At 46.3% G+C, this 25,867-nt stretch overlaps 1 protein-coding gene across 3 annotated transcripts in view; it reads left to right on the forward strand.

The window, feature by feature from the left end:
* The window catches only part of Zdhhc14 (zDHHC palmitoyltransferase 14), a 260,775-nt gene that overhangs the window by 165,697 nt on the left and 69,211 nt on the right, over window positions 1-25,867 (forward strand). For all 3 annotated transcript variants that reach the window (XM_006978060.4, XM_042262366.2, XM_015996765.3), the window contains exon 3: window positions 25,333-25,491. In XM_006978060.4, the coding sequence (XP_006978122.1) occupies window positions 25,333-25,491 (159 nt within the window). The remainder of the gene's footprint in view (window positions 1-25,332; window positions 25,492-25,867) is intronic.

The raw sequence follows: 25,867 nt of genomic DNA on the forward strand, positions 1-25,867 counted from the left end.
AAGACTGTTAATGAAAGCTATATGTGACCACTCTCTAGAAGGAAATCCAAGCAGATGCATGCCAAGTTACATGCTATTATAGTTTAGAGTGTGTACTTCTCCTTGTTGGTGGATGCATGTATTTTTTATGTGTGTGCTAGTGCACACTTGTGTGTGTGTCTGTGTCTGTGTGTGTGTCTGTGTGTGTCTGTGTATAAGCTAGAGGTCAGCCTTGAGTGTGGTTCCTCAGGATCTACCCACCTATTTTTCATGACAGGCTCTCTCACTTGGCCTGGAGCTTGCCTCCTCAGCTCTCCATCAAAGCCCAGGGGTCTGCCTGTCTCTGCCTCCACAGTGCTGGGATTACAAGTGAGCAGAACTGTGCCAGTTTGTTTACATGGGTTCTGTAGATTAAAATCTAGCCCCAGTGTGTGTGCGCTCATTAATTTATTGTCTGAAATATCTCCAGCCCTGGCATCTCAGTAAGGTTTCTACTGCTGTGTAGAGACACCATGACCATGGCAATTCTTATAAAGGAAAACATTAATCGTGTCTGGCTTACAGTTTCAGAGTTTTAGTCCATTATCTTCATGGCAGGAAGCATGGCCACGTACAAGCAGACATGGTACTGGAGAAGGAGCTGAGAGTTCTACGTCTTGATCCACAGACAACAGGAAGTGAACTATGTCCCACACTGGGCATAGCTTGAGCATATGAGACCTCAAAGCCCGCCCCCACAGTGACACACTTCCTCCCACAAGGCTCTACCTCCTAAAAAGCGCCACTTCCTATGGAGACCATGTTCTTTTAAACCACCACACCTGGAATATATACATTTAAAAAAAAATTGTTCCCATTTAAGGATAGAAACATGAAGTTCAACAGGTCTTGGAGGTTGTTTTTTACACTCAATAGAAGCCAACAGACCAAACAACCAACTCTGTGGCTCTCCCAACACTTACACACCACACACGTGCAGTGTATAGAGCAGTGTGCTCTCTCTAGAGATAGAATCAAGCCATGTGACCCATTGCCTATTTCTTCATACTGAGATTTGTTTTTTTTAAAAAAAAATTTAGGTAATGAACAAAGTTAATTTTAATATTTTATTTACATCCAAAATATCACTCCACTGTGTATTTAATATTAAAAACACTAATGTAATACTTTATTCTCTTTCTCTTTTTACTGAGTCTTCAAAATCAGATGCATATTTACAAGACATTTCATTTTGGACCAGCCACATTTTAAGTGTCTAGTAGAATAGACACATATGACTAGTGGCCACTGCATGTCCTGGAACTCACTCTGTAGGCCAGGCTGCCTTCAAACTCACAGAGATCCACCTGCCTCGGCCTCCAGTACTCCAGGGATTAAAGGCATGCACCACCATGCCCAATCTGCATCAAGATTTTTCACTAGCTAGTTATCCATATCTCTCATACTTATCTGCCTTGTTTTGGATTACTTGAAGGAAACTCCGGGAGGAACGATTTTTGTTGTGGGGTTGATCCTTGAGGGTAAGATGAGGACCACACAGAGGGTGAGCAGACAGTGCCGTCACTGTCCATCTTTCAACGCTTGGTGTTCCTGAGTTTTAAGCCAGACTCTTGCATTCAACCCAGGGGTCAGGCATGGGGAGAGGTGGTGCTTTGGTATGGTACACAGGCATGTCACTGGACTTGAAGACACCCCCCCACCCCCCCCCACCCCACCCCCCGCTCAGATGTGTCCTTCCATTGCCCTCTGAAGTCAGGTTTTGTATCAAGACAACAATCCAGCTTCAAGGGCAGAGTTGTCGAGCGTAGACACTGGTGCATGGGAGAGCAGATGTTTCTGCAGACCCCGAGTCACTGGTAGTGTTCATTCCTCCAACTCCAAGACATCTGCTGCATCCTGAGGCAGCTAATGCGGTTCTTTTAATTACAGGAGATAATAGCCAATGGGACCACTTGCTTCATTAGCTTCAGGCTGGGGGAGGAAGAATGGTCTAAGTTCACCATTTGTTTCCTTCATTCATGCAGTGGTCCACTCACTCATTCAACCCTTGTTTATTGAGTGTTTGCTGGGTAGTAGACACTGAGATGATAGCCAGTTGTACCCTTGACAAGTTTCTTCTGTTTGTGTCGTTCTTCTGATATGATAAAGTTGCAAACAATGGGACCGTCTATGTAGCTAAGCAAACTCAGCGTTATTGCTCATTAATATGGTTAAATTCCGGGCCGTTTGACTAGATCAGCGGTTCTAAACCTATGTATAAGACAGAATCACCCAGAGGCCTGGTTAGACACAGATCACAGGCTGGGGTGATGTCTCAGTTGGTAAAGTGCTTGACTGGCAGGAGTGAGTATCCGAGTTTAATTCCCCAGAACCTGTGTATAAAAATCTGGGCATCTGGGGCTAAAGAGATGGCTCAGCAGTTAGGAACACTACCTGCTTTTCAGCAGACCCAGGGTCACTGCCCAGAAACTAGGTGGTGGCTCACAGCAACCTATGTAATTCCAGTTCTTGATGATCCGATACCCTCTTCTGGCCTTCAGAGGTACTGCATGCATATGGTACACATACACATGCCATATGTGCACACAAGCAGCCACATTTTTCCCCCAAGGTAGGCATGGTGGTGAATGCTTGTAATCCCAGAACTGAGAAGACAGAGACAGACAGTCCACCTGCCCAGACTGCTTGGTAAATTTAAGATCCTATCTAAAACACTAAAGTGAATGGCTAAGCCTGAGAAACGACAGCCGAGGTTGCCTTCCAGCTCCACGTGTGTATGTGCGTGTGGTGGGGAGGAGAAGGGTTGGGGGCTGTCAGGGAGAAGTCTGCCTCTCTAACAAGTCCCAGATCTGGAGGCCACACTTCCAGAACCTCTAGACTGATGTGTTCATTGGAGTCTTCTTCCTTGTCTACAGATCCGCAGGCAGCCAGGCTTCCCTGCAGAATTAACAACCACATGACTCACACCTCAAAGGGTCACCTTCCTGGAGTCTGTTCGATTGATACAGATGCATCTTATAAACAGAAAATCTCTTGGGAACCTTAAGGACAATAGCAAAGGCATGACCACCCAGCCACAGGTCTGCCTGGAGAGGACCAGCCTTGCAGATTATGACCTCACAAACCCCTCTGTGATCAATGCCGGTCAAGGGCCTAGTCCTCTGTGCTCGACACCCTCATCTGAGCTCCAAGTAGAGCGGGATCCTGCACTGTAGCACAGCTAGCAGCGTGTGCATGAGCGTGTGACTTCCTCCCTCAGGCTGGGTTGTCACTGTCTTAGGAGAGGCCCTGACAGAGCAGGCAGAAGTCGTCTGTCACAGGGCTGACTCTCAGGGCCCTGTCTCTACAGCACCTGTGCCTTAAGCAACTCCAAAGCAAGTTCAGACAATTTGGATGCACCTTTCTCCTTCTAGGAAAAAAAAAAAAAAAAGACTCATTTTCCTTTACAGGCACATGGCAAGATTTTGGTGCCGTCTCTGGTAACGGCCCACGAATGCAAACAGAAAGGTGGAGTTCTTAGAAAAGGAAAAAGAGAGTAAACTGGTGGCAAATGATCTGCATATGTAATCATGGCTGGATGTGAGCAGGAGGTCCTCTAACTCCCGGTCCATCCTATGGTAGCACCATCCGTCCTGTGACTGGACACTCTCAGGTTAAGACCCGTAATGAAACTGCAGAATGCTCACAGAACGCTTCTCATGTATGTGGTGTTAAAAAAATCTCATCATAGCCGGGCGGTGGTGGTGCACACCTTTAATCCCAGCACTTGAGGCAGAACCAGGTGGATCTCTGTGACTTTGAGGCCAGCCTGGTCTACAGAACAAGATCCAGGACAGGCACCAAAACTACACAGAGAAACCCTGTCTCAAAACAACAACAACAACAAAAGCCCCAAAACTCATTTAATGAAGATGTTCCGACTGTTTAGTTGAGAAATCAGTCACCACCAGTTCACCCATTTAAGTTTGTCCCTGTCTTAGGTAAATAAAAAACTGGGGCGGGAAATGCCTCAGCAGTTCAGAACACTGGCTGCTCCTCCAGAGGACCTGAATTCAATTCCCAGCATTGACATGGTGGGTCACCACTGTCTGCTGTCTGTAGCTCCAGTTCCAGGGGATCTGACTCCCTCTTCTGGGCTCTGCAGACACCGTGCACACGTGGGTACACGGATGTACGTGCAGGCAGAGCTCCTATACACATAAGTAATAGTAATTAAAAACTGCAATAGAAGACTCAAGAGACCTGTCGCCGGGTGGAATGTGGGAGAGTTGCATACACCTGAGAAAGCACCAAAATCCTGAAAATGAAGGCGGGAAGTACTGCTGGGGCTCAGCTGGCAAGTCCTGACCGCACCAGCCTGAGGACCTGAGTTTGATCCCGTGCACCCATCTGAAAAGCCAGGCATAGTGGTGCATTCTTATAACCCCAGCCCTAGGAAGGCAGAGACAGGGGCATACTGACTAGCCAGCCTAGCCAATTGGTGAGCTCTAGGGTCAGCCAGAGACCCCGTCCCTCCCCCAAATTAGAGTGACTGAAGAAGACACTGTCAGTCTCTGGCCTCCACCCCCTGTGTACACACAAACATGTCTGAAACATGTACACACACCCACATGCACACACACGCATGCATACACATATACACCCATCCGTGCATACACATGCACATGCACATGCACACACAAGAAAGCCAACAAGGACTGCTTGCAGCCTATGCACTGTGGCCAAGTAATTCTTCATGGAGAGGCCAGTCCTAGAAATTGGACAATATAATCATCTTACAGTGTGGCTCCATGTCCCCTAATGGGGAAAACACACGCGGGGGGGGGGGGGGGCGGCTGAAGACCTTGGTGGTAATGTCAGCTGTACCGGTGAGGGCTGAGAAGAATGAGCCTAAGAGAAGATCAAGAGAGATTAAACAGGAAAAAAAAAGCTAGAAAAAAAAAATCTGGGCTAGATTTGGGGTGATGTGAAGCGTGTGTCTTGCTCCTGGAAATGGGGAGCCTTTATTTCAGAATATGAAAATCCAGATGCGAGTCCTGTGGTTGCTGATGGAGGTATACAGAGAGAAAGGCAATAATGCACGAGCCTGAGGAGTGTGTGACGGGGATGTAGATGCTCAGGGCAGACATCAGCAGTCAGGAAGGCAGACCAGGGAAAGAAAGGAAGGGCTCACATTTATGTAGCATTTGCTGCTGTATGTCAGACACTGACATATGTACATCAGTGTATGACACATGTATGAGCAATGTATAAACTTATTCTCATTTTATACGGTTGGAGAGATGGAGGGGAAATGGAAGAGCACACACACACACACACACACACACACACACACACACACACACACACAGCATACCTGCTTGCTCAGTTTTCGTCTTGGTTGCTGTGCTGAACTGGGGTTGTAGGGTGATGGGGTTCTGTAAGAACCAGAGAGAGGGAGCAGGTCTGGAATCCAGGTGGTCTCGCAAAGTTTGAAAGGAATAAGCATCCTACTCTGTGGTAAGGTCAGGATTTCAGAGTCGGACTTTGGAGGAGAGTCATGCCAAAGGCTGAGAAGTCATCATGGAAAAGCTAGAGAGGAAGGGTCCATACTGAGGGCTCAGCTCAGGTGTCCCTGAGGCTGAAACAGAGGTGGAGGCAGAAGCCGTGAGAGGTGAAACATGCGAGGCAGCCAGGGCAGGTCTGGGCAGGCACAGAGTAGGAAAAGCTACTCCTACTGAGGAGTGAGCCACGTGACTCTACTACTTATGAGCAGGGTCTGGATAGGTGGCTTGGCCTCCACTCTGGAGTCCTCTTCTTAAAGGACACTGTTATACCAGGAGACTGGAAGAGTCAAATGGGACACCAGGGACCAGCCTGGCCCTGCTTCTGGTACCCAATGTGTATCATGAGAGGGAGATTTCTAAGTGATGCTGAAGTCAGCAGGAAGAGGACAGAAGGGCACCGAACCAAGCAAAAAGGAGGCCCCCAAAGAGTGCTGGCGAGTCAGGAGAGGCCACTCAATGGCTCTATAACTGCGTGTGAGGTCGGTGGGGTGGCCTGTCCTGATGGTCGACAACAAAAGGCACGCGATCTGTGCCATGTGAGGATGTTCATTTCTAAAGGCGCCTTCGGCACAGATGCCTGTATATGGACAGACGTTGGGCAGGCAGGGCTGGAATGGATTTTCACATTTGACAGAGCTGAGGAATTCGATGTGTCCAGAGCAGTTGGTGTTAGAGCTTAGAATGAGTAAAAACTCAATGCTATTTTAGGGGCAGAGCATCGTTTGTTCTCGTATGCAAATTCAGCTCTAGAAATAGCCTCTACTTTGTCTTTGAGGGGTTTGCAGCATTCTTCCTATGGGTGTGTGATCCATGCCTACAGTGTTCCTAATGTCAACCCAGGCCGCAGAGCTGAATGTGAAAGATCTGGGCTCTGGGCTCTGAAGGCAAACAGGCTAAAAAGTACCAGTGTGGGGATCCGTACCGTGTAAACCCACACAGTGTTAGTACCACCTCCCCCTACCAGCCCAGGCAATAATGTATAAATACTGATCATTGTGAATTTCCAATGCTTTTGATTCATTATATTATTCATTGTGTTTATATATATATATATACATACAAATATATATTATATATATATTGTTCATTATATATCATTATTCATTATATATTCTATGTATTGCCCAGTAGTGCTGGCCATACATGTAATACTAAATATTCTAGTAGCAACTTAATTGTAGCAGAAATAAGCAGGCAAAGTCAATTTTAATAAGATATTTTATTTAACCCATTTATTCAATGTACTGTCTTGTAAATAGCCTAACCTTCTCATGTAAAGTGTAATCCAATATTTATACAGTTGAAATACCTTACATTCTCTTCTGTTCCAAATCTTGGAAATCTCAGATGAATTCGGCACTGGACAATACACCTCAGTTCCAACAGACTCCATCCAAGTGCTTAAGGGCCGTGTGTGCCCCTTGTCTGAGACTCCAGGGAAAATTGGTTAGTTCCGTGAACTTGCGGGAAGGTTGTCATGTGTCCCAGACGGAGGCAGCTGAACAAGATGCCGTTTGTGGTTCACTTCCCACCTCAGCCAGTCTCCTTACAAGAGAGAAGCTATCTAACAGACACGTATCACTTAGGGAGGCCACGGACGGGCCATTTCCTGACAAGAGCAACCAACCAGTCCAACAGGCTGAGCTCCAGTCATCCCTGAGTCTAGATGAAAACAAAACAGAAGTGAGATCCAAGTTCATGGAGAGGATGAATTTCTAGTATAAGAAAGGCAACAGCCCATCAACAGGGGAGCGCTGGGTTCAGTTACAGCAGTGAAAACCTCAGAAAGGAAGCTCGGGACTTAGTTCTGATGATCTGGGATGCTCGCCTCAGACCCTGCACTTCCATCCTTCTGCTCAACAGCACACAGGCTGGCTGTGGGGAGTCATTCTAAGAAAAAAAAATCAACATGAAGTTTTGCAAAAGTCGTTGGGCGAATTTTTAGGGTAAAAAAGAACATAACAAAATTCTGGAGTGGGGAAATAGTTCAATAAGTAAAATGTTTGCCTCACAAACACAAGAACCTGAGTTCAATCTACAAAACTCACCAAAAGTTGGACATGGTAGCGTGTGCCTATCATTCTCTCACTGGGGAGAGAGGAACTGGCAGGTCCATGGGGTTGCTGGCTGGCCAGCCTCAGGTCCCCGTGAGAGATCCTGTTTCTCAAAACAAGATGGGCAGGGGCTGAAGATACTCAAGGTTGACGTCTTACACATGTGGACCTGCATTCGTGCATACACAGAAGAGGCCTGGAGGGAGAGAAGGAGAGAGAGAAAGGGACAGATAGAGACATGGTGATATTGTTCAGTGCAGAAACCTGACCCTGCCTAGATGGAGAGCTGAGGCAGAGAGGGCAGAAAACATGGCAATGTGACCTGCAGGTCTGGCTATGCATTGTTGGTTCTGGCACCTGGATTTCCCTCCATCTCCCTGTGTAGATGGCCGTGAGCCCTTCTAAGCTGAACCCCACTTTAGAGCCATCCCAGCTCAAAGAGAGCCAGTGTATGACAACAGAGGGCTGTTCCAGGCTTCCGAAGACACTCTTCCCTTGATGAAAAGCAGTTAGAACGGCTCTTCTCTGGTGATGACTGGCTGTCAGCTTTTCTCTCATCAATATTTTAATGACCGTTGGCACATTTGGGCCATGATAGATACAGAGTCCGATGGTAACGATAGAAGGAGATTGGAGAGGCAACTCATGAGGGTGCGTTTGGCCATCAGTGAGTGGCAACATGGTCTCTCTGTGACAGTGGGTGTCAGCCCTGGCCCTGGCTGCCTGGAAGCCTTCTGAAGCAGGTATCCTGAGACTGTACAGGCAGAGAAACAAGCAATCCACCTTGCCCTCTGATGCTGCCTTCTCTGAAATAGCTTTGTTCCACAGCAAGTCCACGGCCAACTTCAGCCCACAGCCTGGCCTCTTCAGGATGATTAGTCACTGAATTCAGAGCTGTGTTACCCACCACTTAATGCCTGTATTAGTACAAAGACCCTGCCCCATGTCCACAGGAGAAATCTAAGCCACTATGGCGTCTTGGGGCACACCTGCTCAGAAGAACATTGCGTTTCACAATCATTGCTTCAATCCTCAGAGTGCTGTGTTCAAGACTCTGCTTCATAGTTCTGTCCCCCCCCCCCTTTCAAAAGCTGTGATGCCATGGATGATATTTTGGAGTTGTAATAATTATAAATGTTCTGTCCAGGAAAGAGTCGAGGAAAAAAGTCCTGGGGGACCTGGGACTCACAGAGGAGAGTTGAGAGCTGTCTTTCCATGTCAGTCAGGAATTGGAAATGAATGTGAGAGACAGAAAAGACAGAATGGGAAAGTCACGCAGGAAAGAAAAAAACTTGAAGTATGTGTCCATTTCCAGGGCCTCGAGGAAGCCAAACTGAAGACCTCCCCTCACAAATAAATAAAAATTAGAAACAGCTTAAATGTATGGCAGTGGGAAAATGGGTGGTTGAGATATGGCATAACCGTGTGACAGTTACTACTGAAGATTCCACTAGCGTGTTCATGGCAACACCAACAAAATAGGTCAGTGGTGGAGCCCGTGCCCAGCATGCTAGAGGCCCTGGGTTCTCCAGCATTGAAAAAGGAGAAGATCAGTGGCTTATAAGAGTTATCTGAGTATAATCTTGATAGCACAAGCAGACACAAAATAGAAAATTGTATCTGCACTGTAATCTTAAGATATCCAGAAGCTTAGAAAAATGACTGAAACTATAAAGAGGCCTTTTTTTTTTTGTAGGGGTGAGGGTTAGGGCATGTGTGTGAGGGGGCACTAGACTGATGAGTGATTTCAGTTGTTTTTGTGTTTTCTTTCTGTATTTCTGATACTTTAAAATCTCTGCGAGGAGCATGGAATACTGGCAATACTCAGAAGAAAGCCCGTCAGTCACAGCGTGAGTAGATGGTGACTTAACACTCACCGCTCACTACTTTCCTAGCCATGGCAAATTCCAGTTTTGCTCAAAAGACTTTCCTTCCTCCTGGGATAATGAGATCCATGGTCCGACTTGATTCTCACAGCGCTCTGGGAGTGAGGCCCTCATGTGAAGAAACTGTGAAAACAGCAGAGGGCTAGTGAAAGCAGGACATATGGACATCATGAGGCATCGTGATGGCCGCGGTGTCTGTTTGCAAACCCACTAGAGCATAAGGAAAGAGAAACTGAACATGCATGCATGTGTTGCTAAGAATCAGAACCCACAGGAGATGGAAACTAAGACGTGGCCAGCACTTAGCTACACATTGCAGGAAGGGATCGGGGGGGAGCCCAGGTTTGGACCATGGCTACATGAGCTGCAACCAGTTGCAGACTTTCCTTTATGGAAGATACCTCAGAGCATGTTACTGGCGTGGGTCCTGCAGCTGCCCTTGATGTTCACTCGGTTTCATTCATAGCAGAGTAGGTGAGGGATGTGCCACAGCTGGATGCAGCAAGGGGATCCAAAGGCTGTGCTGAGTTTCGTCAATCACCTGTGAGCTGCTATGTACTACCAGGGGCTGGGCTGGGGTCAGGATCCCATCCTTAATCCACCTTAATCCATATTAGAATCCCTCAGGAGGCCGGGCATCTTTCACACTGTTTTCTTTTTCTTCTCAGTCTGTTGGATGGTTAGTTTTGATCGTCATGTTGAGTAGATTAAGAAACATCTTTGGAATTAGCAATACCTCTGTGTGTGTCTGTGATTGTGTTTTCTGGAGGAAATTAGATCCTAAGGCCTTTGACATAATCAATGGATTAGTCCTCTGAAAGGTCCTTAATAGAATAGCATTATTGGGAGGCCATGGAAGAAGAAGATGGAACCAAGTTGGAGGATCCAGCACTGAAGATGTGTCCCTGGGGACTGTGTCTATCCTGGCCTCTTCCTGTGTGTGTTCCCCTTCTCTCTGCCTATCTTGTTGGAAAAATTAAAAACAAAAAGCCACCAGTGATTCCCACTAACTCACACACCCTCAAATAGTATAAGGAAGTCCCTGAGGGCACTCTGAACTCAGGCCTCCAAGTCTCCTGTCTCTTAAGAAGTGACTCAGCCCTGTATTCCTGCCACTGAGATTTTCTACCGAAGCACATGGGGCCAGGCAACCATGAATGAATCCTCCAAGGCCATGAACCCAAATAACAATTATTTCCCCTAAGTTTTTTTGTGTCAGGTGTTCTAGTCACGGTGACAAGATGTAACACACCATGCACGCTTCATTTCTTATAAACTGTACACATCCACAAGAAGATGCCTTCCCCTAGAGACCCTGAACCAACAAGTGGGTGTGCCAGCAAGTGCAGGTATGCCTTAACATCTAAATGTGAGGCCTGATGTCCTAGCACTTGGCTAAACCTGGGCAGCAGACCTGACAGTGCAGGTGCCCGAGGGTTGTCAAGGCTGACCCTGCCAGAGATCTGTGTTTGGCTGTGAGTGACTAAGTTGAACTGTATCGCTGCCTGGGGGACCAGCCTCCAGAAGCACAGAGCTCAAAAGGAATCCACTTTGACTTTTTTTTTTTTTTAATCTGAAGGGGTAAAGGGAAAAGACACACTCTCTCTTACTGGTGTCCTTCAGACCTTTTCTTTATTCTTCTTTTGTGTTCTCTATTCTTTATTTTCCTGGTGATTTCCTTCTCTCATTCTTGATGTTTTTCTTTTTACTCATTTTAACTCTATTTTTTCCCCTTACAACTTATATACCCCAGCAAAATCTTTCAGGCAATATAAAAATTCCAGTGTGGTTACATTCTGTTTTTCAAATGAGTGATTTCAATAAATACAAGTGAAAAAAAACAACATTTTATCCATATCCTTTACATGATTAAGCATTTTACATATTACAGGTGAAAACAAATTATTCCCAAGAACCCACATACATTTATACCCAAGCAACTTGTTATAGATTAACAGAGTGTAAGCAAGCAAGATATTCTTCTCAGTCATGTCTTTTACTGGCAGGCTGCATCTTGCAATTACAAAGAAAGGGCCAACTACTTTATTACTTATCTTGAAAGGTAATCTTATAAGGAATCTTAAAGGAATCACAAACATAAACTTTTGTATATGAAAAAGAATCAGGGAGCTCTACTTTAGATCTTTAGGGTGCATACCCACTCATCAGTAGTTTTTTATATCAGGAGATTGAGGGCAGAAATGAGTATAAGGAAATAATCATCACCTTTGGTCATCAACCAATCCTAGCAAGAAAAGTGCATCAACTGGTAATAATTGGACTGCTTTGTTCTTGTTTCCCTGACCTTAATGAGTTCCTCACCCAACTATGTGCCTTTCTAAAACTTTAGATTATCTTCTGGGGTTTTTCACCTCAAAGCTATTATCAAAACATCTCATCTAACCTGAAGTTTATTATAAGGCTTTGTTTCAGCTAACAATGCACACCAAAACCCGTGACTGCACTTTTGGCATTAAGACTAAAGGAATTTGAGCCAGCCTGGCCCCTGGGACACAATTGTTTTTCTTAATTATTAACTTGTGCTGCAATCTATATAGCTCCTTGGGTGAAACTCGCAGGCACTAGCTGTGTAACATTTCCTTGTATATATTTTTATTCATCAAAACTCTGTATAAACTAACATTATTATTATCAGTCAGACAGTACAGCTTAGGAAGGAATCATCTTCATAATAATCCAGAGGTTAAAATGTGCAATAGAACGGGATGTTTCCATAAGATAAACATACTACATTACTTACAGGCAGTGAGTATCTCCCCACACCCATTCACACCGTGCCAGACACCAGAGAAAGGTGGCAGACATGTGAAGGCTCAGTAGAAGTAAAAGACATTCACTGGTCTGTGGTCTCGGGGCCTTGCCTATCTGAGATTCACCTATCGGGGATTCGCCTCCTGGTAGGATGACACTCTGAAGTCAACTGCCACCTGCTGCTCCTCTGACATGGCCACCAGCAGAACTGGAAAGCTAGATACCTATATATTGCCTTCCCAGAGTCCCAGGAACTGGCTATCTGAAGGTTTGTAGAGACAGAGAGAAACACAGGTGTCTGTGACATCTCTAACAAAATAATTTCAGTCCTTCAACTCAAAGAGCTGTCTGCAGGTAAAAGCCAGGAGGGGCAGTTGGCAGGTGTCTAATGGTGGGGTGGGATGGGGTGAGTTGGAGGGCTCAGTCAGACCTTCCTGCTGATGACTGGGAAAGTGGGAAAATGAGACCTGGGGCCCCACAACCCATTTGTGACATAAGACCTAGGGCCTTTGCCATGAAGGAACAGGACAACACTTGACACTTCAGAGGTGAAACATATAGAAGCTTCAGATGGACTCGATGTTGCTGGTTGGAAGCTCTGTGCTGGCCCATTGTTCTGTCTCTGAGGCAGGGTTAGAGGCCAAGGTAGCCAGAACTGCTGCTGGGATCACCATGCAACCCCTCCAGGCAAATGTGGGTTAGGGTCTCTCACAAGGGGAGCCACTCCCACAGGGTACCACATTCTACTTTCCGACCACTGTAGGCTTGTAGCCATATCATAATGCAAAAATGAATTCAGTCCAACTTCAGACATCACAGTCTCCAGAGAGCCTGTTGTTATGTGTGCTTTTTGGTATGTAGGAACTGGTAGCCATTTCAAACTAATTACTAGAACTACAAAACCCATTTCTCCCCCTTTTCTGTCCAATATGACAAATATTTACTGAGTGAGTGGCTATTTCTGAAAGTTGTTGAAACATCAAAGTAATGAAGAGAAATCTGGTTCTAAATAAATGTCAAAATCTACACTGCCCCCTTATTAATCACAGGAGCTTGATCATAAGCCATTTGTTCTAATTCTCTCAGCATTTCCATTGTGGTTTTACAATGTGGACAGGGTTATTTCTTAGAGAACCTATAAGCAGCAGTACCAGAAGGTAAACTCAATGCTGCCATTCTTATAACCACAGTTAGACGCATCTGATTTTTGTCTGGTTTCCCATTTGAGGACTCAGCAGTGCCATTGAAGGCCGTCATGGACCAGCAACATGTTTATGGGGACTGGGGTGAAATAGCAGTGATCCCCTCTGATGAGTTTCTCCGGCCGTCTTTGTAAGTTCTTAGGATGCTGTCAAGGCAAGACTAGTGGGCTGCCTTTGTTGCCGTCACTTTAGTAGGAGGTATTAAATTGAGATTATTGGCCCGACGTGGGTTTGGATTTAAGCTGAACAGGCTTGTGTTGGCTGCTTACCTACATGGTCCTTCGACTGAGTCACATCTGTTTGTGAGAATAAAGCAAAAACATAAGCTGTGAGGATGTATCGAGTTGTTTTCCATCACTATAATTAAATGCATGAGATGATTCATTAAGAGAAAAGTTTCATTTTGGTTCACCTCTCTGGAAGTTCCGGTTTAAGATGGGGTGGGACCATTGTTCTGGGCATCGGGTAAGGCCCTTGATGGCAGCCATGAGAGCCTGTGTCAGAACGAAACATTCACGCCGGAAGCCAGAGTGCAGAGAGAGCTGCCTGGATCCCACAATCCCTCGGGACATACTAGTTATGTTCCCGTTGTTGTGTCCAAAGCCCTGAAAAGAAGCAACCTAAAGAAGAGCTTGTTCTGGCTTACTGTTTAAGTTAGAGTTTGAGGGGACATACTCCACCTCAGTGGGGAGGACATGATAGACGAGCAGGAAACCAGCTAGTCACATAGCCTCTGTGTCGGGAAGCAGAGAGTGGACAGGAAGTAGATCTGAGCTATATGACCTCAAGGTCCCACCCCCATGACTCACTAGTGCAGTGTCACCAGCTGGGGGCCAAGTGTTCTGACCCATGGGACATTTCACATCTAACCACAGCAGGGGGTGTGACCTCAATGACCTAAAGACTGACTGCAGTTCCCCTCTCCTCAGGAGCCACAGCACCTCCCAAGAGTGCACCCTGGGGACCCGGCCTTTGACTCATAGAGTCATGCAAACCACAACAGAGAACACAGGCAGGTTACACAGTATTGTCCAGATTGAGCCACACACACAGAGTCCAAAGCAAAGCCATGGTCGGTGGCATCAGAAGGCTGGATACCAGGAAAGTTTGGTGTAGAACTCTACACCCAAAGATGAGCGCCTTCTCGGTCTTTCCCCTTGTACAAGCCTTAGTAGCCAGTGAGGTTCAGTCACTCAATGGGCACAGAACTTGGACAGTATGACTCTGTGTCCTGACTCTCAGGAAAGTGCTCCTTGGTGATGGTGCAGAATCTCCTGGTGCAAAGTCTACATGATGTCTCAGCACATCAAAGAATGCAGTTCCAGCATTATAAAGTGGATTTCTTAAAGGTGAATGTTCTGTTGGACTGATGGACATATGTTCAAGGACCTGGGTTTCTGACCTAGGCCCATACCTGATACATCACGGTGTGCCTAGGAGACAGTTTGAGACCCCAAGATCTTGGAGAGGCTCAGCCATGAGTGAAGTGACCTCCTCCTCTGGGCTTCAGGAATGACAGGACACTGAAAAATACCTTACACTCAGACTTCTAGGAAGGTACAGGGAACAGCTTCCAGAAATGATCAATGAAATCTCTGAACTTGTGATTAATTTTCTCAGAGCAGCAGAGACACTCCACACCATCTACGTTTGTGACCATCAGGTACTAAAACAGCCTCAGTCTCTTGTGGATGTTTTATGCTCCAATTAAAACTCAGTTTCAAAAATAACACATTATTTTTTACCCTTTGTAAAGCAATGTATTTTGTTTACGGAAACTTTGAAGAACATAAATAAAATGAAAATAGATTTTTTAATCTAATAATACTTTAAGTCCTAAGTCAGAGATATCTGCGGTTAACATTTTGGCACATCCTAGTTTTTCTCTAAATAACATACTTTATACAAATATTTGGTCACATTGTATATTACTATTTTGAAAATGGATTTCCCCTAATATGCTATTTATCATCCTACCTCATCTTTAATGGGTATATAATAGTTTACTGTCCGATCAAACCATAATTTATTTGCCCTCATGTTAACACAGTTATTCCTAAGTTTTAATAGTAAGTGACAGTGTTGTAATTGATGTCCATGACATTTTCTTTACATCATTGTGCTACTTTCTGAACCAAGTGATTTATGTATCTAAAGATTTACTTTTATTTTATGTGTATGTGTGTGTGTGTGTGTGTTGCCAGCATGTACATACATATGTGCACCACATATGTGTAGAGCCCACAGAGGCCAGATGAGGGCGTTGGATCCCTTGTAACTGGAGTTACAGATGGTTGTGAGCCACAGTATGGGTGCTGAGACCCTAACCCAAGACCCCGAAGGAGTAGGGAGTGCCCTTAATCACCGAGCCGTCTCTCTAGTCTCAGGTTTTTGTCTTTAATGTTTTGATAGACGCAGTCTTCTTGTTCCTGTAAAGATGGTGTTAGTTCAGAGTTCAACCAAAGCCTGTGAGTCTGTATTTCTGCTCTTGGCATCAGGAAACCTGATCACTTAGAAATTAACCTTGGAACTCACTTGTTTGAGTGAGTTGGTCAAAGCCCACTGGTTACTCTTACTTCCTTTGTATGAGTCTCCTGTTCATGTTTTTCCCGTCTTTCTCACAGAATATTTGTCTTTCTTATGCATGTGTAAGAATCCCTTAAGGGCAGTGGGCTTTGTGACTCATGTAGAAAACAGTTTTCTATTTTATCATTTGCATTTTATAGAAGTTTTTGACATATATTTTTTTAAGTTTTATATGAAAAAAAATCCACGTTCTCTTTATGCAAGTCGTCTATGCTTAACACTGTGGCCAGCAAGGTGGCTGAGCGGGTGGAGTACTTCCTGCCAAGGCTGGTGGTCTGAGTTCAGTCTCCAGGGCCCACATGGAGGAGGGAGAGGACTAATTCAGGTTGGCCTTGGGCCTCCAGGCACACACTTCGGTACATGTGTGCCTGTGCACACACACTCACACGTACACGAGAAGTAAATGCAATAGAACATTTTTAAAAGGACCTCACTCTGTACTTCAGTTCGTAGGTTTTTATTTTTTATATCTGGATCTTGGCTGTACATCCAAGAGGCTCGGCTCTGGCTTTAGAGTTTTTTTTCTCTCCCCTTGGGATTAGCTGTTGGTCACCAATCCATTTACTGATTATCTGTATTTTCCTTGCTGATTGGAACGATGTTTTATCAGGTGATAAATCTTAAGAGGATGCGTGTCTCTTTAGTAAGCACTGGTTTTTGTTTCTCTGTTCCACTTATTCCTGGGCCTCTTATTACCCCTCATTATTTCTCTTTGCAAATATGCGCAGCCATTTTTTTTCCCAGGTGAAGTGTGGCATTATTTTATGAAGTCTGCCCACTTTTCTGAGATCATAATGGAGTGTTAATGGGCGCTGAAATGGATGTGCTAGGTAATTTGGGGAAAGAGGGCATACTCCGAGCACGGCGTCGCTCCAGGCTACTGGACAGCTTCTCAGGTCTTCCTTTGCTTTCCTGATTTGTCGTTGTTTCTTGTTGTTCTCTTTTGTTTTTGCAAGACAGGGTTTCTCTGTATAGCTCTAGCTGTCCTGGAACTTGCTTTGCAGCCCAGGCTGGCCTCAAACTCACAGAGATCCACCTGCCTCTGCCTCTCAAAATGCTGGGCTTAAAAGTGTGCGCCACCACCACCCAGCTCTCCCCAGGTTTTTCAGATTCTCCTCAAAGACTCCGTTTTGTTTTATAGTTTGCTTCGTATGTGTAGAACCTACCTATTTGTTGTGTATTTATTCCTAGAGGTTTAGAGGGATTCTACTGGGTATGCAGCTGTCCTCTCTTCAGAGTTTTTAACTAGTTACACTAGTAATATAATAAGAACGCCTTTGGGATGGGTGGTAGTAGACCAGGCAGGACTCTGTGAGTTTGAGGCCAGCCTGGTCTATAGAGTGAGTTCCATGATAGCTAGAGCTGTTACACAGAGAAACAATGTCTCAAAAAACAAACAAACAAACAAAAATGCTTTTGAAGTATGTGTATCTAGAGCATATAAATATGTATACAGAGTCTGTGTGTGTGTGTGTGTGTGTGTGTGTGTGTAAGAAAGAGATTTATACTAGTCACCCCATTGAAGATTTTTATTCATTTTAAACAATATGTATTGATGAGAGACAAAAAAAGGAAAGAGTGGGACCTCCCAAGAGGACACTTTCATTCTTTTTTTTTTTTTTTTTTTTTTTTTTTTTTCCGAGACAGGGTTTCTCTGTGTAGTTTTGCGCCTTTCCTGGAACTCTCTTGGTAGCCCAGGCTGGCCTCGAACTCACAGAGATCCGCCTGCCTCTGCCTCCCGAGTGCTGGGATTAAAGGCGTGCGCCACCACCGCCTGGCAACACTTTCATTCTTTAAAGCATAACACATTTATAAATAGCAGTCCTTGCTTCTGTGACATCCTTAGATCCCTTCCCCTCGGGTCTCCAGATAGAATCTTACCATGGTACATGCCAAGTGAGATAGAAGGCAGCCAGCCCTCACCCCCAGGCCCTCACTGATGCCCTCATATCCACGGCCCTGCAGCCTTAATAGAAGCGTGTCAGCTTTCTGGGTGTGACCCTGAAGCATGACCTGCCCCAGCATGGTGTCCAGTGCCCGCCACGTCCCTTTGTTCTCTCCTGCTTGTCCCACAATAATGCCAACCCTGGCGAGCCAGCCGGGCTGATCGCTACCCACACAGTACAAACACATGCAGATATTTGGAGCTTTGGCCTTCAGAACTGACTTTTCATTTACACAGCACAGCAGTTTTGTGTGCATGTGTGCAAGGAAATCTGACATTTGAGGAGAATTAAACTCTGCAAGGACAAAGGCACTTTTCTTTCTTTTATACTCAAGGACAAGGCTTTGCATCCGACTGGAAAAGAGTGCCCCCCAAAATAAGATCATCATTAATTTTCATTTGTTAGGAGCACGGATTGCATTAGCTTGGTTAGTTAAACTAAAAGGGTCGTGGTGACTAAGTACTTTTCTTTCCCTTCCATCCTCGGTCGCACTAGTTAATGATTACATGCATATGCATATGTACAATGCATGTCGTCCTCTGGGGTCTGAGGAGCCTCGGAGAAACAAGCCTAAGATAGCTGTGGGCACCATAGCATCAGGCGGTGTGAGGTCTTGCCATGAATGATAACCTCTCCGAACAATGGGAATCCAAACTTACCTGAGTGTCTTAGTCACTTTTCTGTGGTGGTGATGAACACCACGAACAAGGCAGTTGACAGAGAAAAAAAAAGAGTATGCTAGGCTTACAGTTTCAGAGGGTGAATCCATGACTATCACGGCGGCCGGCCGGGAACTTGGCGGCAGGCAGGCAGGCAGGCAGGCAAGCATGGTGCTGGAGCCGTAGCTGAGAACTTCTGTCTTGAGACACAACCAGGAAACAGAGCTAACTAGGAATGGCATGAGTTTTTCTTTTTTCTTTTTTAATTTATTTATTTAAAAGAAAAGGTTTTTGGGTGTTTTTTTTTTTTTTTTTCATTTTACATACCAATCCTAGTTCCTCCTCCCTCCCCTTCTCCCACCCCCTCACCTCCCTGGATCCCAACCGCCCAGTCCCTGTCCCCACCCCACCCCCATCCACTCCTCAGAGAGGGTGAGGCCTCCCTGTGGAGAGGCATGGGCTTTTGAAGTTCAAAGCCTGCTCCCAGTGACACACCTCCTCCAAAGGGGCCACACTTCCTAATCATTTCCAAACTGTTCCACCAAGTGAGGACCAAGTGTGGAAACATTATGAGCCTATGGGGGCCGTTCCCATTTAAAACACCACACTGAGGCCTGTTCTCTCCACTAGATTTGAAAAAAATCACGTGGATAGCATTCTGTGTTTCAGTTTTCTGAAACTCATGATTCCAATACTAGTTTTAGAACTATCTCAGTTTACGGTCACAGAATTAACTGTGAACATTGGTATTTCCTACTCTACCAGCATGCCAAAAATAAGACCTACAGGCATCCCACCAGCTTCACAGCAGCGCGTAGACATGTGCAAGATCTCTCCTTGAATGGGTGGATGTAATGAGTACATCCTCATCTGAAATTGCTATTCTAGACCACAGCTGTGGACTTTTGTGGTGCTCTTCAAACTGTGTCCCCAGGAAGACGGTACAAAGGACTAACACACTGACCCCATCTCAGTCAACCGAGCGCTTCATGCCTGACTGCATTGGATACACTGAGGTCATTTGTAAGATTTCCTTTAACAATATCCCAAACAAAAAGTGTTTGAAAGCCAGACTTTGTTTTGATTGGGACAGACTTTCCATAACTAACTATTGTATCAGCTCCTCACGTACCATTGTACCATTGACATCTTTGCAAATGGCACTGGTTCCTCTCCGTCACCTTCATTCTTAGTCAATGGCTTCATCAACTGTAAGTAAGAGCTGAGAACATTCAGAAAAATCCCATCCTTAGCTCCTACCACCCAAGATGAGTATGTTTGAGAATAAAGTCAGTCTCTCTTGTCTCTCTCTCTCTCTGTCTCTCTCTGTCTCTCTCTCTCTCTGTCTCTCTCTCTCTGTCTGTCTCTCTCTCTCTGTCTCTCTGTCTCTCTCTCTCTCTCTCTCTCTCTCTCTCTCTCTCTCTCTCTCTCTCTCTCTCTCTCTCTGCCTACCTACCTACCTACCTACCTACCTACCTACCTTCCTCTATATAGTTTCCAGGTAAATAAGCTTTTTCTGCATGGTATTTGTCAGTACCTAAAAAGAAGAGATCGAGGACTTTATAAGGCTTAATTAACACATTGTCTAGCCTACCAGCAAGTTTATCCCACTTATGGAGGAATGTAGCACCAACAGCAATGATTTCCAAACTTTCACAAGTGCCCAAATACCCTGGGGATCTTTGAAAATGCAGGTTCCAGATAAGGTGACTTGTGCGGGTGGGGGGTCGGCACCAAACTGGGTCACTGCAAACAAGCTTCCCCATAATGCCCAGACTGCTGGTTCATGGGCCACACTCGGAGAAGCTTCTCTGCCTCCATACTGTTGATATATGGCTGTAAGATTGTTGTTTGTAAAGGATTGGCCTTTGCACTGGGGGGTGTTTAAGCCTAGTCTCCACGCTAGTTTCCAGGAGCGCTCCCTCCTGCTTGTGACAACTAAAAATGTCTCCAGGTACTTTCACATTTCCCTGTGGGCAGAAACGATAAATGCTACCCTGAGTGTTCCTGACCATCGTCCAAGTGTGAGATCCAGTCTGCGGTATGATTTGTTTGTGTCTTTGAATTATCAAAACCCCATTCTCTGAATTGATCTGTCCTCCCTACAGTATATGCTACGAAGGCAGGGGACTTCTGTGCATCCCTGTGTCCACAGCACCCAGAAGACTGTTGGGTGTCTAGTGGACCTCTGTTGGGTATTTAGATTCGTTCAATCCTTGACTGTGTTATGGCAGTGAGTAGCTATATTCAACACTGCTGTAGTGTCTTGAGCAATAGTGTATGAAGTCACTTATGCCCCGTGCCCTATCTTCATGCTGACTAAACTCCTGTTAGCAAAGGCTCCCACCACTCTGGCAGATGCTCTGTCAGCTGGCTAATGGTCTGTGAAACTTCAGCACCCCAGGGAATGCCACTCCTCCAGATGAACCCTTCAGCTGGAGAGACAATCTTTATCCACAGCTTCAAAGGTGACATTTTCCTCCTGTAGTTTAGGAAGCAGAGTCTATAGCAGTCTGGGGTAGAAATCAGCACTATGGGATCACATGGGTCCTTCATGATGTAAGCACCCTGTTCCCTCGGGAGGAAACAATGGCTTCTCTTTCGAAGACGGGCCTTGAACAGGCAGGCATTTATTAAGGAACAGTTACAGAACCCTCTGGCTTGCCCAGGATTTCTCTTTCACTGAGATACCTCCTTCAGTGCTGGTTTCCCCTTCCTGGGCATGCATGGCCAACCTTTCCTTCCTATTCTAGGGCCCCTTAGTTCTTTGCCCACGGGTCTGATTGCAAGGTTGGCGCCAGACATGGAGGCACGAGTATACATTATCGTTTCCACCTCTCTGCCAGCAACTCCAACCATCAGGAGGAGGGGCCTTTGTGAATGTAAAAACCATTTCAGGCTTTTGTGTTCCCTTCAGAATACTTGTGTAAAATGCCCTCGGGAAGTAGTAATTCCTGTAAGCTTACAAAGCCGCTCACCGTTTTTACCCCCAAATTCTAGTGTTCTTTAACCATTAACTATTGTAGACTTGATTATTCTTTCTCCAGAGCTGTATTTAAGCCACAAAGAGCAGCTCTGAGAAACAGAAGCACAATTGTTGCACGCACACACAAAAGGCCCACACAGAATAATTGGGGATTAGACCGGAGCACTCAGCTCCACCCTCTGTGCCCCATACCTGGGGCGGCAGATGTGGATGAGCTCAACGGGGAACATGCTTTGTGATCGGCCACCAGCTTCAATCCAAACACTGCCCCAAATGCCAAGGGTGCCACTTAGTAGGAGTCCAGCCGAGCTCAGTGGACTGAATAAACAGATAAATTAAGCAGGGTGAGAGCCCATGGGTGCAGATAAGCACATCTACTTGCCAGCTGTTTTCACAAGAGAAGCCCGAACTTCTGAAAGATAAGATCATCTCCACCCCAGCGCTGGGACCACTGTGCATGTCCCAGATGTGCAGCAGCTGGCTCCTCAGGGGAGCACGGGGCTGCTGCAAGGTCTGGAGTGTGGACTCCGTGTAAGACTCCTGTGGGAAGACCAGCCCGGGAGCTCTGAGGACTCTGGGGACACTTAGAACGCTACCTCAGGGTTGTTGGGGGTGATGAATCTAATCCAGAGGCACAGGAAGATGAGACCAGAGGCTCAGTGACTTGGCAGGCAGCCAGGGGAAACCTCCTAAGCTGCCCAGGTCCCACCTGCCTGTGCAACAGCGGGGTCAGCCCTTTGTAAACACTGTCCCACTGTTATTTGTTATTGCTGCTCTTTGTTTTTCTTTTCATAGGCCCTCTGGTTCTCCCATCAGTTAATGGCATATTTGGGTCCTGAACCGGGTCTTCTGATGCTTCAATTTTGAAACTTTTTATTATTATTATTTTTATTATTATTATTATTTTAACATCTCAGTCCCCAATGATCTAATCAAAGGGTTTTAGGGTTTGGGCTAACTGCTTAAGCTTCAGTTTACTCTCTCCGTTGAATCCTAGCTTTCAGCTCACTTTGTATAAGGTTTAATCTCCCCGAAAGGAGTGCTTTGGAGATATAAGATCAATAGGGTCTATTGTGAGGAGCGCGCACAAAGACTCACTTTGTCAAGCTGTTGCCATGCAGGGCTAAGCTTTTTACACGGTGCTGGCGCGCACGGGGCGGTTTGGCATCTCTGCATTTTACAGTATTTGCCTCAGGAATTCAGCTTCAGAACTTTTCTGATGAAATTAACAGATACTTGATTGAGTTTCTTTGTAACTGATCTTTCAGTTTTGTTTTTTTTTTCTTTAACTTACATTTGCAGGAACTAAATACATCCAGTCCATGTCACAGCTGACATAAAAACTACCAAAGTATTTTAGACCTCAAAGCCGCCCGCCCAGCTGGCGTTCACAGAGACCTTCCCTGGTCATTGATGCACTTTGAGTCTGCCCTTCCCACCTGATGCTTAGGGCAGCCAAGTCCGTCCTCCAGCTCTGACTCCTCTTTCCAGTATGCACCATAGATGCTGCCGGCTTTAGCATCCCTTGATAGGGAGGTCACCAGGGTAGCATGTTGTGAGGAGGGGACCAAGAGAGTATCCGGGTTGGCAAGGCAACCCATGGCCCCAAAGTTGGCTGCCCAGCTGTCTGGTGGTTCCAAGCAAGAGGTCTGGTCCCAGGAAGAGGTGAAGGGGTGCACTGTCCCGTGATTCCCATCATGCCCTTCCTTGGACTCTCCTTCCTCTCTGTTCGCACCTTGCCGCTGAACTTTCGTGTTCCGTGAGGTCTCAATGGGGGTGACGGGTCTGAAGAACTCCTTGCCACTGGGGTTGGTGTTTATTAGCACAAAAGCCAAGGGTCTAGAGCAGAGGGTCTTCATCACACAGATGAAAGAAAGAAAGAAAGCTGGGGTCCTATAGCAGTTGGAACCCCCGAGTCATGACTAGTCGGCTGTGGCTTCTCTCAGTGAGGGACAGAAAAGGTTAGCCCTCCAGGTACCATCACTATCGCTGAACTTGCATGAAGTGGCTGAGGTGGCTGGGTGTGCTTCTCGGCATGTCCCCTCATCTGAGTGAAGCTGTGTTCACCATGGACCCAGGTTCTGAGGCTTTGAGCTCAGGGGTCACTGGAGGATCTGGGCAAAATGCAGATTCCTAGGCCGTGTTTTGGGTGAGCTGAGAGCCCTTTTCTCTGATGAGCTGTTGTATAAGACAGACGCTGCGTGGACCCCACACTGTTGGCTGTCCGCCTTGGCTACTGATTGGGGTATCTGAGAGGAGCCTTTTAAACCTCCATACCTGACTCTGCCCATCCCCGCGAAATCAGAATTCTGAGGCCAAGTTCAGGATATCAGTCGTTTCAGAACTCTCCAGACAACTCTTGCCTAGATTGTTTGTGTGGAGAGCCAGTGTTGATGATGACACCCGGGCCTACCACACTGGGGATCTGCAGAAGTATGCTGTGAGTGTGAAATAAAATGAGTGTCTACCTGCAATTCAGCAGCTCCAGAGAGTCCTGGAACCACTCCAGAGTCTTAGCAAAAGCCCTCAAAGGGTCCTTGCTACTCTCTTTGGCTCTGGATCTTCACTACACAACTGGCTGCCCCAGATTCTTCTTGGCAGGCCTAGTAGACCTGTGGGGAGTCAACACATGAATAAAGCTGGAAACCCTACCTTCCTCTAGAGCCGGGGTCTCAGTCCTGCTCTGTATGAAATCAAGAGGCAAGGTGTGATGTGGGGGCGGGGTGGAGGGTGTAACCAGCTGCCCACTGACTCTTGTGACACCAGAGAGAAGAACCAGGCTGTGAGAGAAAAGGAAACTTTAAAAAAATAGACTTAGGGGCCAGTTCTGTGGGTAAAGGTGCTTGCTCCCAAGGCCAACACCCTGAGTTCTAAACCTGAACGCCACATAGTAGAAGGAAAGAACAGATTCCCTTGACTCGTACACACACACACACACACACACACACACACACACATACACACACACACACACACACAAGATATGCTCCCCTCCCTCACACACAAATAAATAAATTTAAAATTTATATTTGTATTTTCTTTAACATTTTAAAACTGGCTCTAAAGAATAATAAATGATGCTAAAAATATGCAAGTGATTTTTTAAAAAATATGCATTTAATAATTTTTCATGAAAATAGATGTTTTTTAAATGGATATTCCTCCCCTTGTCGTCCATCCCACACTGGGACTTTTGAGGCCAATGGGCAAAGCAGGGAGATGAGTCCGCTGGGCTTGAAGAGCTCAGTTCCGGAGGGAGAATGAAGATCACTGAGTTAATTGGGACAAGGTGGGCTGCTGTCACAAGACCAGTTCCACTCTAGGGTCTTGACCCAAGTTTAGTGAGCTGGTAGCCAGATCAGGAGGCCCCTCTGTGGTCATTTGGGTACCTCCCCACATTGCCTCTTTCCTATACATGCCCTGAAGAGGAGGGAGGTGGGGATGACCCATGGAAAGCATCCCTCTGCTAGGCTGGACCACATACCCTCTCCAGCCTTTGACAAGAGCCCCATCATATGGTCTCTGGCCCACATGAACAGCTTCAGCCAGAGTGTCCACTAAACAGCAGTTGCCCGTGACGACGCAGGACAGTCAAGTGTGGCTGCTGCCCTAGGAATGTCGGCTACAGCTAGGCCTGGTCCCTGAATGGGGCGACAGGGACCACAGAGCTGAAATGGTGTGCTGAAGGCGTGCGCTGTTTTTCCTTCTTTCCACAGATATCGCCAACGGCACCAGTTCAGGGGGGTACCGCCCACCTCCCAGAACCAAAGAAGTCATCATCAATGGCCAGACTGTGAAACTAAAGTACTGTTTTACCTGCAAGATTTTCCGTCCGCCTCGAGCCTCCCACTGCAGCCTGTGTGATAACTGCGTAGGTGAGTCGGACCCAGACGCGGCGGCGGCGCGAGTACTGAAAGGCTTCGCGGTGGCTACTGTGCCAGTGCGTCTGTCCGTCTGTCCGCCTCCACTGAACACACTCACCACGCCTGCACTCACCACTCTCTTCCACCGTAGGTTTTATTTTATCTTGCCGAGCCCTGGACCGTCTTTCCCAACACATGGATGGACCTTCGCTCCTCCTAGATGCCAGAGGAGCAGATACTTGAAATAAAGCCGTTGCAGCCCCGGGTCCCTCCATTGCCTGACAGCTGGCCACACACATAAAGCATATGCTTTCGGCACCTCCCTCCCCCGATGCTCGGAAACTTCTTTTGGGGATGAGGGAGGCCTTGGATCTGAAGGAGGGAAGGA

Source organism: Peromyscus maniculatus, chromosome 16, assembly GCF_049852395.1.
Source record: "Peromyscus maniculatus bairdii isolate BWxNUB_F1_BW_parent chromosome 16, HU_Pman_BW_mat_3.1, whole genome shotgun sequence".
Lineage (NCBI taxonomy): Eukaryota > Metazoa > Chordata > Mammalia > Rodentia > Cricetidae > Peromyscus > Peromyscus maniculatus.